At 32.0% G+C, this 13,753-nt stretch overlaps 3 protein-coding genes and 2 long non-coding RNA genes across 10 annotated transcripts in view; 3 read left to right on the plus strand and 2 right to left on the minus strand.

Moving 5' to 3' along the window:
- LOC109594648 (bone morphogenetic protein receptor type-1B) overlaps positions 1-4,962 on the minus strand; it is an 86,060-nt gene extending 81,098 nt beyond the window's left edge. Inside the window, exon 1 of one of the 2 annotated variants that reach the window (XM_020009881.2) lies at positions 4,790-4,962. In XM_020009881.2, the coding sequence (XP_019865440.1) occupies positions 4,790-4,856 (67 nt within the window). In that variant the 5' untranslated portion in view covers positions 4,857-4,962. The remainder of the gene's footprint in view (positions 1-4,789) is intronic. The other variant, XM_020009883.2, reaches the window with a different exon arrangement.
- A 389-nt stretch (positions 4,963-5,351) lies between these two features.
- Positions 5,352-6,032, minus strand: LOC109594660 (60S ribosomal protein L34-like). Its single transcript, XM_020009904.1, has 2 exons — positions 5,962-6,032; positions 5,352-5,687 (listed from the first exon to the last, which is right to left on the minus strand). The coding sequence occupies exons 1-2, from the start codon at positions 6,024-6,026 to the stop codon at positions 5,390-5,392; spliced, it is 363 nt and encodes a 120-aa protein (XP_019865463.1). The 5' UTR covers positions 6,027-6,032; the 3' UTR covers positions 5,352-5,389.
- A 438-nt stretch (positions 6,033-6,470) lies between these two features.
- LOC109594659 (vesicle transport through interaction with t-SNAREs homolog 1A) lies at positions 6,471-7,642 on the plus strand. The gene is made up of 4 exons (XM_020009902.2): positions 6,471-6,600; positions 6,660-6,718; positions 6,771-7,118; positions 7,174-7,642. The coding sequence occupies exons 1-4, from the start codon at positions 6,507-6,509 to the stop codon at positions 7,324-7,326; spliced, it is 654 nt and encodes a 217-aa protein (XP_019865461.2). The 5' UTR covers positions 6,471-6,506; the 3' UTR covers positions 7,327-7,642.
- Positions 7,643-8,276: 634 nt separating this feature from the next.
- On the plus strand, positions 8,277-8,997 carry LOC126265784 (uncharacterized). Its single transcript, XR_007548243.1, has 3 exons — positions 8,277-8,354; positions 8,409-8,879; positions 8,944-8,997. It is a non-coding gene; the product is annotated as an uncharacterized LOC126265784 (long non-coding RNA).
- On the plus strand, positions 8,998-12,737 carry LOC109594665 (uncharacterized). Of its 5 annotated transcripts, none has more exons than XR_007548246.1 (4): positions 8,998-9,066; positions 9,169-9,690; positions 10,168-12,122; positions 12,180-12,737. It is a non-coding gene; the product is annotated as an uncharacterized LOC109594665 (long non-coding RNA). The 5 variants fall into 5 exon arrangements; XR_007548248.1 differs by having other exon boundaries at positions 10,168-11,957; positions 12,017-12,737; XR_007548245.1 differs by having other exon boundaries at positions 10,168-10,442; positions 11,511-12,737.
- The last annotated feature ends 1,016 nt before the right edge of the window (positions 12,738-13,753 follow it).

Consider the following 13,753-nt stretch of genomic DNA (forward strand, 5'->3'; position numbering starts at 1 on the left):
ATTTAATTCGCTGCTAAATAAATCTCGTTTGTTGCAAAACAATAAAAAAGACTAGTTGCACAAACACAACATTATCATAGCGTTTTGGCAGCCAATTAATTGTTTTAAAATCGTCGAGATTTGAATTTAAGAAAAATCGTACACCTTAAATGGCTCTCTGGGTTAATGGTGTCGATTCGGTCATTGTTGCGAGGATTTTCTGTAAATGGTAGCAAAACATAATGTAATATACTCGTGCGTTCCACTTTCAAGATAATAAATTTCCCAGACGGTTTTTATCTATCGTGTATTTTTCCAATGAAACTTTAAACCTAATAATTACAATAAATCTTCATTTTGCCAACGATTTTTGACTGAAGAATGGTAAAATTCTCATGTTTGTTTGGCAGAAAACGTTTGCTTCAAGGTTCGACACACAAATACGGGTATTGTTGGGTAAATTGTTTGTCCTGAGGCGTTTTGGTAATTGCTCGCTCGATTCATATCCGAAAACAGATGTGCAGAATCGAAATGATAAACTGGACCAGTATCAAAAAAACTTTCACGAAATCGATTTCGTTACATAAAAGTTCCCAACTATTCGAGATTCTAGAAAAGATTCTTATTTAATCCCAGTTATTAAAAGTACATCCGCACTTTTTCTGTTATCCCAAAAAGCTGAAAGTAACCAATTGTGAAACAGCGATTGAGTCATTAACAATTTGCTTGGCAATTAACCTCGATTAATTTACCTGAATAAATTAGCGGATCGAAGTTGTTTTTTTATTTTATTTTGTCGGACGAAAATTATAATGTCTCTATAAGGATTTCGACGGCTTCCATAAACAGCAAAGAGGCTCGAGGAAAGGTCACAGTCTAAATAATCGCTGCACAAGTGAAATTTCACACAAGACCCAAAATATAGGTGTCTGTATTTTACGAAAGAAAAAACAAACAATAGCAACAATGTTTTTGAATCTTTCCATGGTTCATAGTTCGACCGTTATCAATGGTGTAGGACACACCTAAGATGAGTCAGATCGTAGTTTAGGCGCCGGACATTTTCACATTTTATGTTAATAAACCTCTTGTACAAATCCGCATTTTTTCCAACCATAATTACGATCGTAAATCATCGACTCTCTCATCACAGCAAACCCACGATCTGAAGACTTTTTAAAGGCATCGATTGCGTGCAACACAACAACATCCAGACTCCGTTTCGAATCGCGAAACTTTCAAAGATTCGCTTTTAACGTGCAGAACTCCGCTCCGAACACGTTTTGAGACGCTCGTAAAATTTTTGCCCTCGTGTCATATGTTACCTGCTTGAAACGATTTTCTTCCGTTCATATTAACATCTTTGATTAGTTTTGGATAATCCTGTAATCTGTGGAACATGGTAAAAAATGGTCGAACATATGGTAAGGCGCATGTTAATGCCAATTACCATTCGGAGTTGCTTTACGACCGTCTGTGAAATTAAAAATTGATCGATTACCGCACCGAAATGCAAAGATTTGCTTTGGTTTTTGATTTCGGGTTCAAGGTTTTCCTTCAGTTCACAACGTCACAATTGAAACGAATCGGGCGTTTAAAAGCGTCGCGTTCATTATGTTTTAATGCTCGGCTTGATTTTATCCACGTTCATTGTGTCAGTTTGATCCTGACAGTGCTAAGATCTTCTTTTCTTATCTGACAGATATTGTTAAAATGAGACGTTGGAGATAAAAGATTTATTTTATAAAAGAATACGAACAAGAAAATATATTAATATTTCAATTTATTAAAAAATACAATTTAAAATACATAAATAATTACTGAAAAATTGCGTGATATATTAATATTATTATCATTATGTCAACCACTCGAAGCATCTTTATTATTCGAGCAGATTGAACACTTAGCCTCTGTTATTCGAGTGTGAAAATAATATGTACTAAAAATAATAAACAAAAATTTTAATTGCCTGAACAATTAGATGTTTGTTTAAGTTATTACATTGAAAACGTATTAGAAATAGTTAGTAGTTAGTTAGTATTAGAAGCGCATCATTCATATTCTCTGAGCTTCAAATAAACTAATAAGATTTGGAAAAATCACAGAACTAAAAATTATTAAAAATATAGAAGAATCTACATGATATAAATTTAGAGAAACTCAAACATGCAGATGCTCTTGGTGTCTTTTCATTAACTATCCCGTCGGTTGAAGAGAATATTCAAAACAACTCACGTAGATGCACGCACTTAAAAAATACACAATTAAATAATAAAAGTCAGATTTGCATATTAAATAGTATATTATATAGTACGAAAATGACTCTATTAATGTTTGAAATATTTTGGAGTTTATTTTTATTTTATTTTACGGAAATTCATACTTATTTTGTTTTCATGGGTTTTTATTTTAATTTAGTTTCATAATAAACAATAATTATATCAAATTCTTAGTTATGTTAAAAATTAACGAAATTTATCGAAGTTACGCTATAATAATTTACTTTTACATAACAAATAAGTATGCAGGGAGATTAGATGAATTATTGTTTTTTTGTTGAAATGTAGAAAAAAATTGAGGAACATTTTATCTCCAATTGTAAGAGGATATACAAAGGTCATAATTACAGGAACTTTTTAAAAATTAAAGAAACCAACATCCACCAATCTTCTTACAGTCCTTGAATTGATACTAGCGAGACCCAACTCCTCCAGATTGGCTTTGATCTGAGTTCATCCTTGAAATGAATTGTTTCTAGCTATGCGAATTAAACATTTATTCGTTTTATATAGCTTTTCCGAATTTTTAGTAACTTCTACTTTATATTTTTTAATAATTCAGGATTCAATTGATTTATTTAAATTTAAACTTTTACCTATGTCCACTTGTTTTTCAGTCTCAAAACGTTGAATGAATGAATTTTACAAGAGCTAATAATATAGTTTTACCACGACACACTATAATCAAGAGAATAATTACTTTTTAAATAATAAGTTGGAAAGATAAACTGAACGAAAACTTACTATAATTTTGTCTAATACAGAACTAAAGAAACATATCACAATTATCATACACTACTAAAAAAAATGTAAATTATCAGATATAAACTATAAGTTGCTATCATTATGTCCACTGTATATATTTTAAATATTTTTTAAATATGTAATACATAGTATATTATTTTAATATGTTTTCAATTGTTTGTGCTAACTGAAATTAATTTAAATAAAAATAATAGTCACAAATTTGTGGGTTTGCAAATTTTTCCTGCTTTCTGTGCAGTTGAACTAATAGTGCAAGAGTACAGCTGTTCAATTTGGTTAATAATAAAGTTGAAAGTACAAGTTATGAATATCACTAATCCCTTCTTATCGGAAGCAAACAGAATTATCTTGAATCCACTACATATATATCTTGGTTGTACTTTGTGAACGTATTCACCTTTTGTAGTCCTTCACTTCAAATCGTATGTAAGTTTTCTCTAAACTATCTTCCCAAAAAATGTGTCTTTGGAAATCTTTAAATTCTTAAGATAACGAGGAAAAATAATTTATGTAGAAATTAAATGAAAATGACGCAGATAAGGAGAGTTTAGGAGATTATTACTGGATTAAACGAAATTATTAGGATACTATGATATAAAAAATATGAAAAACGTTCTAAAAGCAATATCTCTGTACCGATTATGACCATACATTCAATTGATTGAATTTGTTGATTGTTTATCTGTGATTCCTAAATGGATGGATGAAAAAATTATCATACGATAGAATGTTCCGTGTATCTAAATGAAATAAAATACCATTTTTAGAAACTAATATGCCTCGAGGTACCTCTGTTTACATAAATAGTACTTTTTTATCGATATTTTGAAAACGGATACTAACTTTAAAGAACCATTTACATTTTTAAATTGTTCACTTCAGAAAAGTTACGTTTTTTCGGGTAAACTAATTAATATATTTATTATGATAAACTGGAATAAAGTATAATATCGATAGTTTAGTTTTTCATTTTGAATATTTTTTCGAATTTTTCTATAGAAAATTTTCGTGCATTACTTGTGAAATTTCTCAAAATTTAAAAACTAATTTTATCAGTTATTGACTAATAGATTTATAAATTGAATAAAAAATCAATTAAACAGAATTTTATATTTTTTTAATTAGTTAAATTCAGATAGAAACCAACAATTTAATATTAGGAATAGTTTTGTAACATATTCAACACGAAAATGTAAATAAACATCCGAAAACCAAACACAAACAAAGCACTTATTGACTGTTCTGTCAAAAGAATATAACCGTCTGTCAAAAATCATACTGCTCTCAATCACTATAAATAAACCATACTATATATTTGTGGATAATCGTAATTTATGACTTTTGCCTTTTAAATTACGTTTTAAATGCGAGTTTTATTAATGCATAAATGTTTTTGATGTTGAATTAATAAATGGTTTAGATATAAAATCTTATAAGAATTTAGTAGTCTGTTGTTTTTGTTGCAAGTATTGTTTGATTTCACGTCAGTTTCATTACAATAATCAAAGAGGCACTGAATTTCGTTGATGTTTTGCTCAAATGTCAGTTCATAAAATTGATTGACAGTAGACATGGCGAAACTCCCAATCAAGTTACGCACTGTACAAAACTGTACAGTTTGTCTTAAAGACCCTACAATGATTTATTCCCTTAAAACACACTTGAGTTCATAGTAACGTCTTCTAGAAACAGCCCCAAGAACCCCTCAAAAGCATTTAATGACGCATACCCCACAGTCACACACACAGACTTGACTAGGTACTTACGCGTGAAATTTCCAACGGTGGTTTGATTGTACGTGTACACGACGTCCGAGTCAGGATGGTCCCTCATTTTGGGGGCACACGAGCACTCGTTGGGAAACGCGCACGAAACACCATCAAAATAAACGGGGTGAATTTCTATGGCCGCTACGTCAATTTTAGTGTATCAGAAATTGGACACATCCAACCGCCATCTATCATAACAACTGTGTATTTATTCGTTTATTTTTGTATTTTAATTACGATAATTTAATTTTTATGTTTAATTGTAATTTATAAGCAAAATAAAGTTATAATAATGTGTAAATTCTTATTAGTTAATGTTTAATAAATTAACAACGTTACAATGGAAGCGCCATCTATCCATCGTATCTCGTAACATCACATTATTTTAGCTAGGAAACTTCCAGCAATTTAATCAAATATTGTGTATATATTTACATATATTCAAACATATACATATGTGAATAAACTTTTAAATTATTTCTCGACTAAAACATTAAAACTTATAAAATAAAAACGTGTATTGAAACATTGTGTAAGGCAAAAAATAAAACTAGGTAAATTCTAAAAATTTTATATTTAATTTTTAACGTCTATAGTTTATTTCTTGACTGGAGCTGGCTTCTTCTTGATGGCGGGATTCGTTCTCATAACCTTAAGAACGATCTTCTGCTCCTCAATCAAGAAAGCACGGACGATCTTTTCCTTGACGCACTTGTGGCAAAGGACACCGCCGAACGCACGTTTCACGGTCTTCTTCCTTCTGCACAGGCGGGAACGTTCCTTGGAACGGGCTGGAAGGATGCCCCTAAGTTTGTCCTTGCACTGACCACATCTCGGGATCTTCTTAGGTTTTTTCAGGTATTGGTAAACTAGTTTACCACCTGGGGTACGGACACTAAAATTATAAGAATTTTAAGCACTGACAAAATAAAAGGGAAGGAGTTGTGTTTTGGTTGGACTATTTCAGAAAATACGAACGAATTGGTTGTCCTCATAGAGTTCAGTACTCTAGCCAATTATTCATCATTAAAAATAAGACATAACATGCCACCAAAACATAACCTCAAACTATATTTATAAAGTTGAAACAAACTTTGAATTGCAAGAAAACATTTGAATGAAAATAGATATTATTAAAAGAGCTTGAAATATAGTCATATAATACTTACATGGTCCTTCTGTTTGATTTTGTGTTGTACGACAAACGCCGTCTGAAAACAAGACGTTGGACCATTTTGCCCTAAAAAAACACAATTCTGTTACACACCACTTAGAAATAACACTGTACACCAAAAGTAGGTATGTTCAAATACCTAGTAATGAACAACTAATGATATTTACAAGAGTATTTTAAAGGATGTTTGAAGATGAAATTATGTGTGTACGAACCTGTCGAACTTTAAAATGGAAGAGATTCTAAACGGCGCATGCCACGGAAATAACTTTTTTACCGCGACCTCTGTCCGCCAAATAAGATAATTATATCATACAGAGATCTAACGTCTAATAAGACTTATTCAATCCATATAATATCAATTTAAAATAGTTTAGTTAATTAGGCAAGTTCAAGAAAACTCAATAAAAATAATGTAGTGATACTAATTATGATTTTTGAAACTTATAAAGGGCACACAAACGTGTACAACGTGACGACTCTGGTTCCATCTATAATTGACAATTAGAACCAGATGTGAGGGCGAAGATCGAAACCAAAATGGTTTCGCTCTTCGAAAACTACGAACAACAATATTCGGTGCTGACGGCTGACATAACAGCTCAAGTCGGCCAGTTAACCGCCACCGCATCAAGTAAGTTTTCCCACCCCCAAAATTATTATTTTGAGTGACCGTCATTTGTTTTTGTAAAGAGGATCGCAGACAGTTGATATCGAATATCGAGAAACATGTCGAGGAGGCCCAGGAACTGGTAAGTTTAGCTGTTTTATGCCCATTAAGGCTATTTACGGAAACTGTTTTAGTTGGAACAAATGGAGCTGGAAGTTAGGGAGATTGAGCCATCGAAAAAACAACGGTGCAGAACGAAATTGGACTGCTATCGAGCCGAACTTAAACGTCTCACCGTTGATTATATTAAAGCCCGGTCGGTGAAGCAAACGTTAAACTATGACAGTCCAGAAGAAATCGGCGACATTCGTATAGCCGTTGATCAAAAACAAAGACTATTGGATAATTCCGAACGGATCGAAAGGACTGGGAAGAAACTTGAAGAGGGTTACAGGGTTGTGTTAGAAACCCAGGAGATAGGTAACCAAGTACTTAAAAATCTAGGGGACCAAAGAGAAACCATCCAACGTTCCAGAGCTAGGGTACATTTTTCTGTAGACTTAAATCCATATCAAATTAATAACTGTGTCTTTTCAGTTACGAGACACCAATGAAGATTTAAGTCGGTCGTCGCGACTAATGAACACCATGATCATGAGATCCATCCAGCAAAGAGTGGTACTGTTCGCTGTCGGTGCCTGTTTTCTTATCGCCATAGTTTTAGGATTGTATTATAGGTTCAGAAATTGATTTCAAGTGTCATGCATCACACACAAGAGCAAATAATACTTTTTAGTTGATTGTCGATTTTTGTGTCGTGTAATTTTAAGTATTTTTTCAAGACTGGCCATTTAATTATTCAAAACCCGCTTAATTGTTATTTTAAGAAGCTACACCAAAACTACACACTTTAGCTTAATTTTCGTTTTAGCATATTTATTGTTGTTACATTGTTACATTCCGATATAAGATATATCTGTTGTTACAAATTGTTTTAGTTTTAAGACATTTGTGGGGTACAAACCTACAACAATCAAAATATTTTAAATAAAATAATTAAAAACTATGATAGAAATAATTTATCCAGATAGTCCAAGTATATCCGTAGGACGTCTATATGGGACAAAGAAGCATCTTATGGACATCCACGTTCAACCGTACCAGGGAGTTCCCAAGTTACCCAATTGGCCGTATCGGGGACGTCCCATAGGACTTCTTCGTTACATCCCATATAGACGTCCTTGGCTCATCCCAACCATATACAGGAGGTAGTAAATATAAAATAATAAAAAGTAACATCAGCAAATATTTGTTGATAAATTGTAAAGTAAATCTAAATAATTATTAACCAATATATATATATTCATCATATGAAATCATAAATTTAATTTCAGACAAAAGACTTGTATCCAGATACAAATCAAATAAGATTTTTCACCTGTTAAATTAATATTTTGAGTAACCGTCATTCGTTTTGGCAGAGAATTGAAGATAGTTGATACTGAACCTCAAGAAACATGTTGGGAGGCTTTAGGAACTGGTAAGTTTAACTGTTTCTGATCCGTTAAAGGTATTGACTGACTCTTTTTTAGTTGGAACGTCCTAGGTTATATCAAAAAGCGGTCGCTGAACAGATAAAACGGACTGGGAAAAAACTCGAGGAGAATTACCATATTGTACTTAAAGCCTAGAAGATAGATATTATTATCTATTTAATTCTTATGAATTTAAAATTCTATGAAACCAAAAGACAAACCATCCAACGTTCCAGAGCTGAGGTAAACTTTTCTATAGATCCTTCTATATCAAATTTTTAAATTGAGGTTTCGTAGTTACAGGACATCAGTGAAGATTTAAGTCGGTCATTGCAACTAATGAACGTTATGCTTCCGAGATCTGTCCAGCCAAAAATGGTGCTATTTGCTATTGGTGTCTATTTTCTAATCTCTATAATTGTAGGATTGTACTATAGATTTAGAAATTGATTTCAAGTTTTGTGTATTACACAAAAAATACATAGTATTTTGGCTGGCCATTTAATTAATTCTAATATAAGATATATCTGTTGTTAAAAATTATTATAATTTTAAGACATTTGTGGGGGGTACAAATCTACAACAATCAAACTTTTAATCAAAATAATTAAAAACTATGTTTTGATATGACTAATTTACCCAGAGGGCCCAACTAATATCGCCAGGACGTCTATCTGAGGCAAATAGACCCTTTAAGGACATATACGTTCGACTTAGACGTGCCAGGTAGTTTCCATGTTATCCATAGTTCGTCCATATACAAAAAAGGTAATACTAATAAATATTTGTTAACAAATTGTAAATAATGTTTTGATATAACTAATTTACCCAGAGGGCCCAACTAATATCGCCAGGACATCTCTCTGAGGCAAAAAGACCTTTTAAGGACATATACTTTCGACTTAGACGTGCCAGGTAGTTTCCAGGTTATCCATAGTTCGTCTATATACAGAAGGTAATATTAATAAATATTTGTTAACAAATTGTAAAGTGAAACAAAATAATAAGTATTAACCAATATAAAATAAAAATAAATAAATCATAAATGTAATTTAAGATAAAAGTGTAGCACCCAAAGTACAAATCAAGAAAGTTTTCCCACCCGCCGAATTATTATTTTGAGTAATCGTCATTGGTTTTGGCAAAGACTATCGCAAATGATTGATATCGAGCTTCAAGAAACATGTCGAGGAGACTCAGGAACTGGTAAGTTCTCTACTCATTTTAGATCCGTTGAATGTATGGTCTGGCGCTTTTTTAGTTGGAACAAATGGAGCTAGGAATTAGGGAGACTAAACCATTCAAAAAACAGGACTGCAGAAGGAAATTTAACTGCTATTGAGCCTAACTCACTTAATGTACTGTCTGTTACATTAAAGTGAAGCAGATGACAGACGGTGAGATTCGTGTAGCTGCCGATTAAAAATAAAGACTATTGGATAATTCCGAATGAAGCTATCGTACAGGGAAAAAACTTAAGGAGGGTCACCGGATTGTGCTGGTAACCCACGAGGGAGGTAATCAAGAACTTATCAAACACTAAACAGGGGGCTAAAGAGAAACTCTCCAACATTCGAGGGTAAATTTTTCTGTAAACACTTCATCCATATTAAATTTTTAATTCTAATATTTATAGTTATGAGACACCAATAATGATTTAAATCAGTCGTCACGTCACATAATGAAAACGATGATTATAAGATCCATCCAGCAAAGAGTGTTACTGTTCGCTGTTAGTGTCTGTATTTTAATCACTATAGTTTTAGAATTGTATTACAGATTTATAAATTGATTTCATGCATTACACAATAGCAAATAATATTTTATCATTGATTATCGTTTTTTGTAAATATTTTTTCAAGATTGGTCATTTAGTTAATACAAATTTGCTATTTTAAGAAGCTATACCAAAACTATAGCTACTGTTATTACAAATTGTCTCAATTCTAAGACATTTGTGGGGTACAAACCTACAATAATCAAAATATTTTAAACAAAATAATTAAAGACTATGTTTAATGTAATCCATTGAAGGTACTGACTGACGCTTTTTTAGGTTAACAAATGGAGCTAGAAATTAGGAAGATTGAGCCATTGACAAAACGGTGCTTCCGAAGGGAAATTAACTGCTATCGAGTCTAAGTCAAATGTCTATCCTATTAGTTACATTAAGATGAAACAGAAATTAAACTACGACAGACCAAAAAAAATCAGTGTCATTCCCGTAGCTGTCGATCAAAAGACTGTTGTATAAATTCTAACAGAATGATGGTACTGGGAAAAAAGTTGAGAACGGCTGCTTAAACATATTGGGGAAGTTTTAGAGCTAGGGTAAATTTTTCTGTATACATTTCCTCTATATTAAATTTTTAAATTCTTATTTGTTAGTTACGAGACACCAATAAGGATTTAAATTTGTCGTCAGGACTAATGAACATCCATCCAGCAAATAGCGTTACTGTTCGCAATTGGTTTCGATTTTTTAACCACTATATTTTTAGGATTGTATTAACAGTTGGGCTGAAAAGTTCGTAGGCTAGCATAGAAAATATCTTTTTTTTTTGATAGAATTTAATTTTATCATTCAATATAGTCGCCTTCGAGGGCGTCTTTTCAGATTGATACACTTATTCCAGCTATTTTCAACTTTTGATCCTATCCGAAAATTAAAAAATTAATTTTCCGGGAGGTCTGAAAATACTCTGAATTTTTAATTAATCAACCACCTTTTGAGATTTGGGAAGAGATAATAGTCAGATGGAGCTAAATCTGACGAATAAGGTGGATGTCGGCGCATTGTCTTGCAAAAACAAAATTTTTTTTCGCTTCATGTGAGCCGTTTCGCTGCGATTTCGGACTTTAATCGCTCCAATAATGCACATTAATAATCGCTGTTGATGGTTTTTCCTTTTTCGAGGTAGTCCATGAAGAGTATGCCATGACAATCCCATCGGAGGGCCTGCCGCTACGGACTTCATCGGCAGTGGAGTTTTCGGCCACCATGAAACTCTCGAAACCAATATTTCACAGTGTAATCTGAAGGAGCATTAGCCCCATAATATTTATCCACCTTTTCTTTTGTTTCCTTCGCCGTTTTGCCTCTCAAAAATAATATTTTATGGGAACGAAAATCATGATGCCAAACACGTAACCGAAAACCAGCTGTCAAAACAAAACTATGTCTAACTTGTCGGCCTAAATATGAATGAGCTATAAGGCATCATTATCTTTTTCGCGATAGCAACGCATTTTGGTAGTCAAGGTGGTTACTTTTCAGCCCACCTGTTATATATGTTATATGATATTTTATCATTGATAGTCGTTTTTTGTAAATATTTTTCAAGACTGGTCATTTAATTACTTCAAAACCTTTACGTTTACGTTGTTATTTCGTTTTAGCATATTTATTATGGTTACAATGTTTTATTCCAATAAAAAATATATCTGTTTCAATTTTAAGACATTTGTGGGGTACAGACCTAAAACAATCAAAATATTTTAAGCAAAATAATTAAAAACTATGTTAGATATAATTAAATTACTTGAGAGGTAAGTAAATCGTAAGTTTACTCGTTTTAGATCCATCGAAGATATTGCCAGATGCTTTTTTAGTTGGAACAAATGGAGCTAGAAATTGGGAAGATCGAGCCATTGAACAAACAAGAAAAGATAGAAGAAAAAGAAGGAAGTTTAACTGCTATTGAGTCTAACTCAAATGTCTCACTGTTCGTTACAGAGAGAAAACTATAATAGACGAGAAACAATCGGTGACATGCATGTAGCTCCCTAATCAAGTACTTAAACATATAGGGGACTAAAGAGAAACCCTCCAATGTTTCAAAGCTAGTTAAAATTTTTCTGTAGACACTTCATCTTTATCATATTTTTAAATTCTTATTTTGTAGTTACAAAACACTAATGAAGATTTAAGTTGGTCGTCACGACTAATGAATACGATGATATATATAGCAAAGCGTGGTACTGTTCGCGGCTAAACTCCAACATTCGAGGGTAAATTTTTCTGTAAACACTTCATCCATATTAAATTTTTAATTCTAATATTTATAGTTATGAGACACCAATAATGATTTAAATCAGTCGTCACGTCACGTAATGAAAACGATGATTATAAGATCCATCCAGCAAAGAGTGCTACTGTTCGTTATAGTTTTAGAATTGTATTATAGATTTATAAATTGATTTCAAGTTTCATGCATTACACAGTAGCAAATAATATTTTATCATTGATTATCGTTTTTTGTAAATATTTTTTCAAGATTCGATGATTATAAGCTCTATCTAGCAAAGCGTGGTACTGTTCGCTGTTGGTGTCTGTATTTTAATCACCATAGTTTTATTAATAGGATTGTATTATAGATTTAGAAATTGATTTCGAGTTTCAGGCATTACACACGACGGCAAATAATACTTTTTAATTGATTGTCGTTTTTTGTAAATATTGTTTCAAGACTGGCCATTTAGTAAATTCAAATTTATTGTTATTTTAAGAAGCTATACCAAAAATATAACTACTGTTATTACAATTTGTTTTAGTTTTAAGATATTTGTGGGGACAAACCTACAACAATCAAAATATTTTAAATAAAATAATTAAAAACTATGATAGAAATAATTTACCCAGATAGCCCAAGTATTTCCATAAGACGTCTATATGGGACAAAGAGGCATCTTATGGACATCCACGTTCGACCAGGGAGTTCTCAAGTTACCCAATAGGTCGTGTCCGGAACGTCCCATAGGACTTCCTCGATATATCCCATATAAACGTCCTTGGCTAATCCCAACCATATACAGGAGGTAGTAAATAAACGCAAGCTATTTTAAAATAATAAAAATTAACATTACCAAATATTTGTTAACAAATAGTAAAGTAAAACAAAATAATTATTTAAATATATAAAAATAAAGAAATCATAAATTTAATTTCATCCAAAAGACTTGCATCCAGAGTACAATCATGCATATTCATGATAGAAATAATTTACCCAGATAACTCAAAGGGGCATCTTATGGACATCTAGGTTCGACCTAACTGGTGAGTTTTTACCCAACAGGCTGTCTCCTGGACGTCCCATAAGACTTCTTCAGCACATCCAATATAGTCGCCCTTCGATCGTCCCAATCATATACAGGAGATAGTAAATAAACTTAGGCATTTTTTACTAAAAAAAGTTGTAACATTAGGAAATATCTGTTAATAAATTATAAAATAAAACAAAATAATAATTATTAATTAGTTGATGCACAAATCACATGCAATTTCATACAATAGCCCAAAGCACAAATCAATATAAATATTTAAATATAGTCATTTAATGTTTCTTCAAACGTGGAAAGGTTGCTTGCTGGTAAAGCTTTGACAGGAATTTTTTCCCAGTGAACTTCCCGACTTTAGTCGGTATAGAATTACTTTTTATACATTTTTTAATAAAGCAATTAATATATACAATTAATATGGTATATTTTACTCTATGTATTATTGTCAAATGCGTTAGCCATGTAATGTTGAATAGTTGTTGTGTATGTATTACACATATTACATGTATATTACAAATATAAAATAATATGTTTTAGGTTTCCTGAAAATCATTTAGAATTCCTTTGAATGTAGCTGTGGAGGA

The sequence above is a fragment of the Aethina tumida genome, chromosome 1 (assembly GCF_024364675.1).
Source record: "Aethina tumida isolate Nest 87 chromosome 1, icAetTumi1.1, whole genome shotgun sequence".
NCBI classification, from domain to species: domain Eukaryota; kingdom Metazoa; phylum Arthropoda; class Insecta; order Coleoptera; family Nitidulidae; genus Aethina; species Aethina tumida.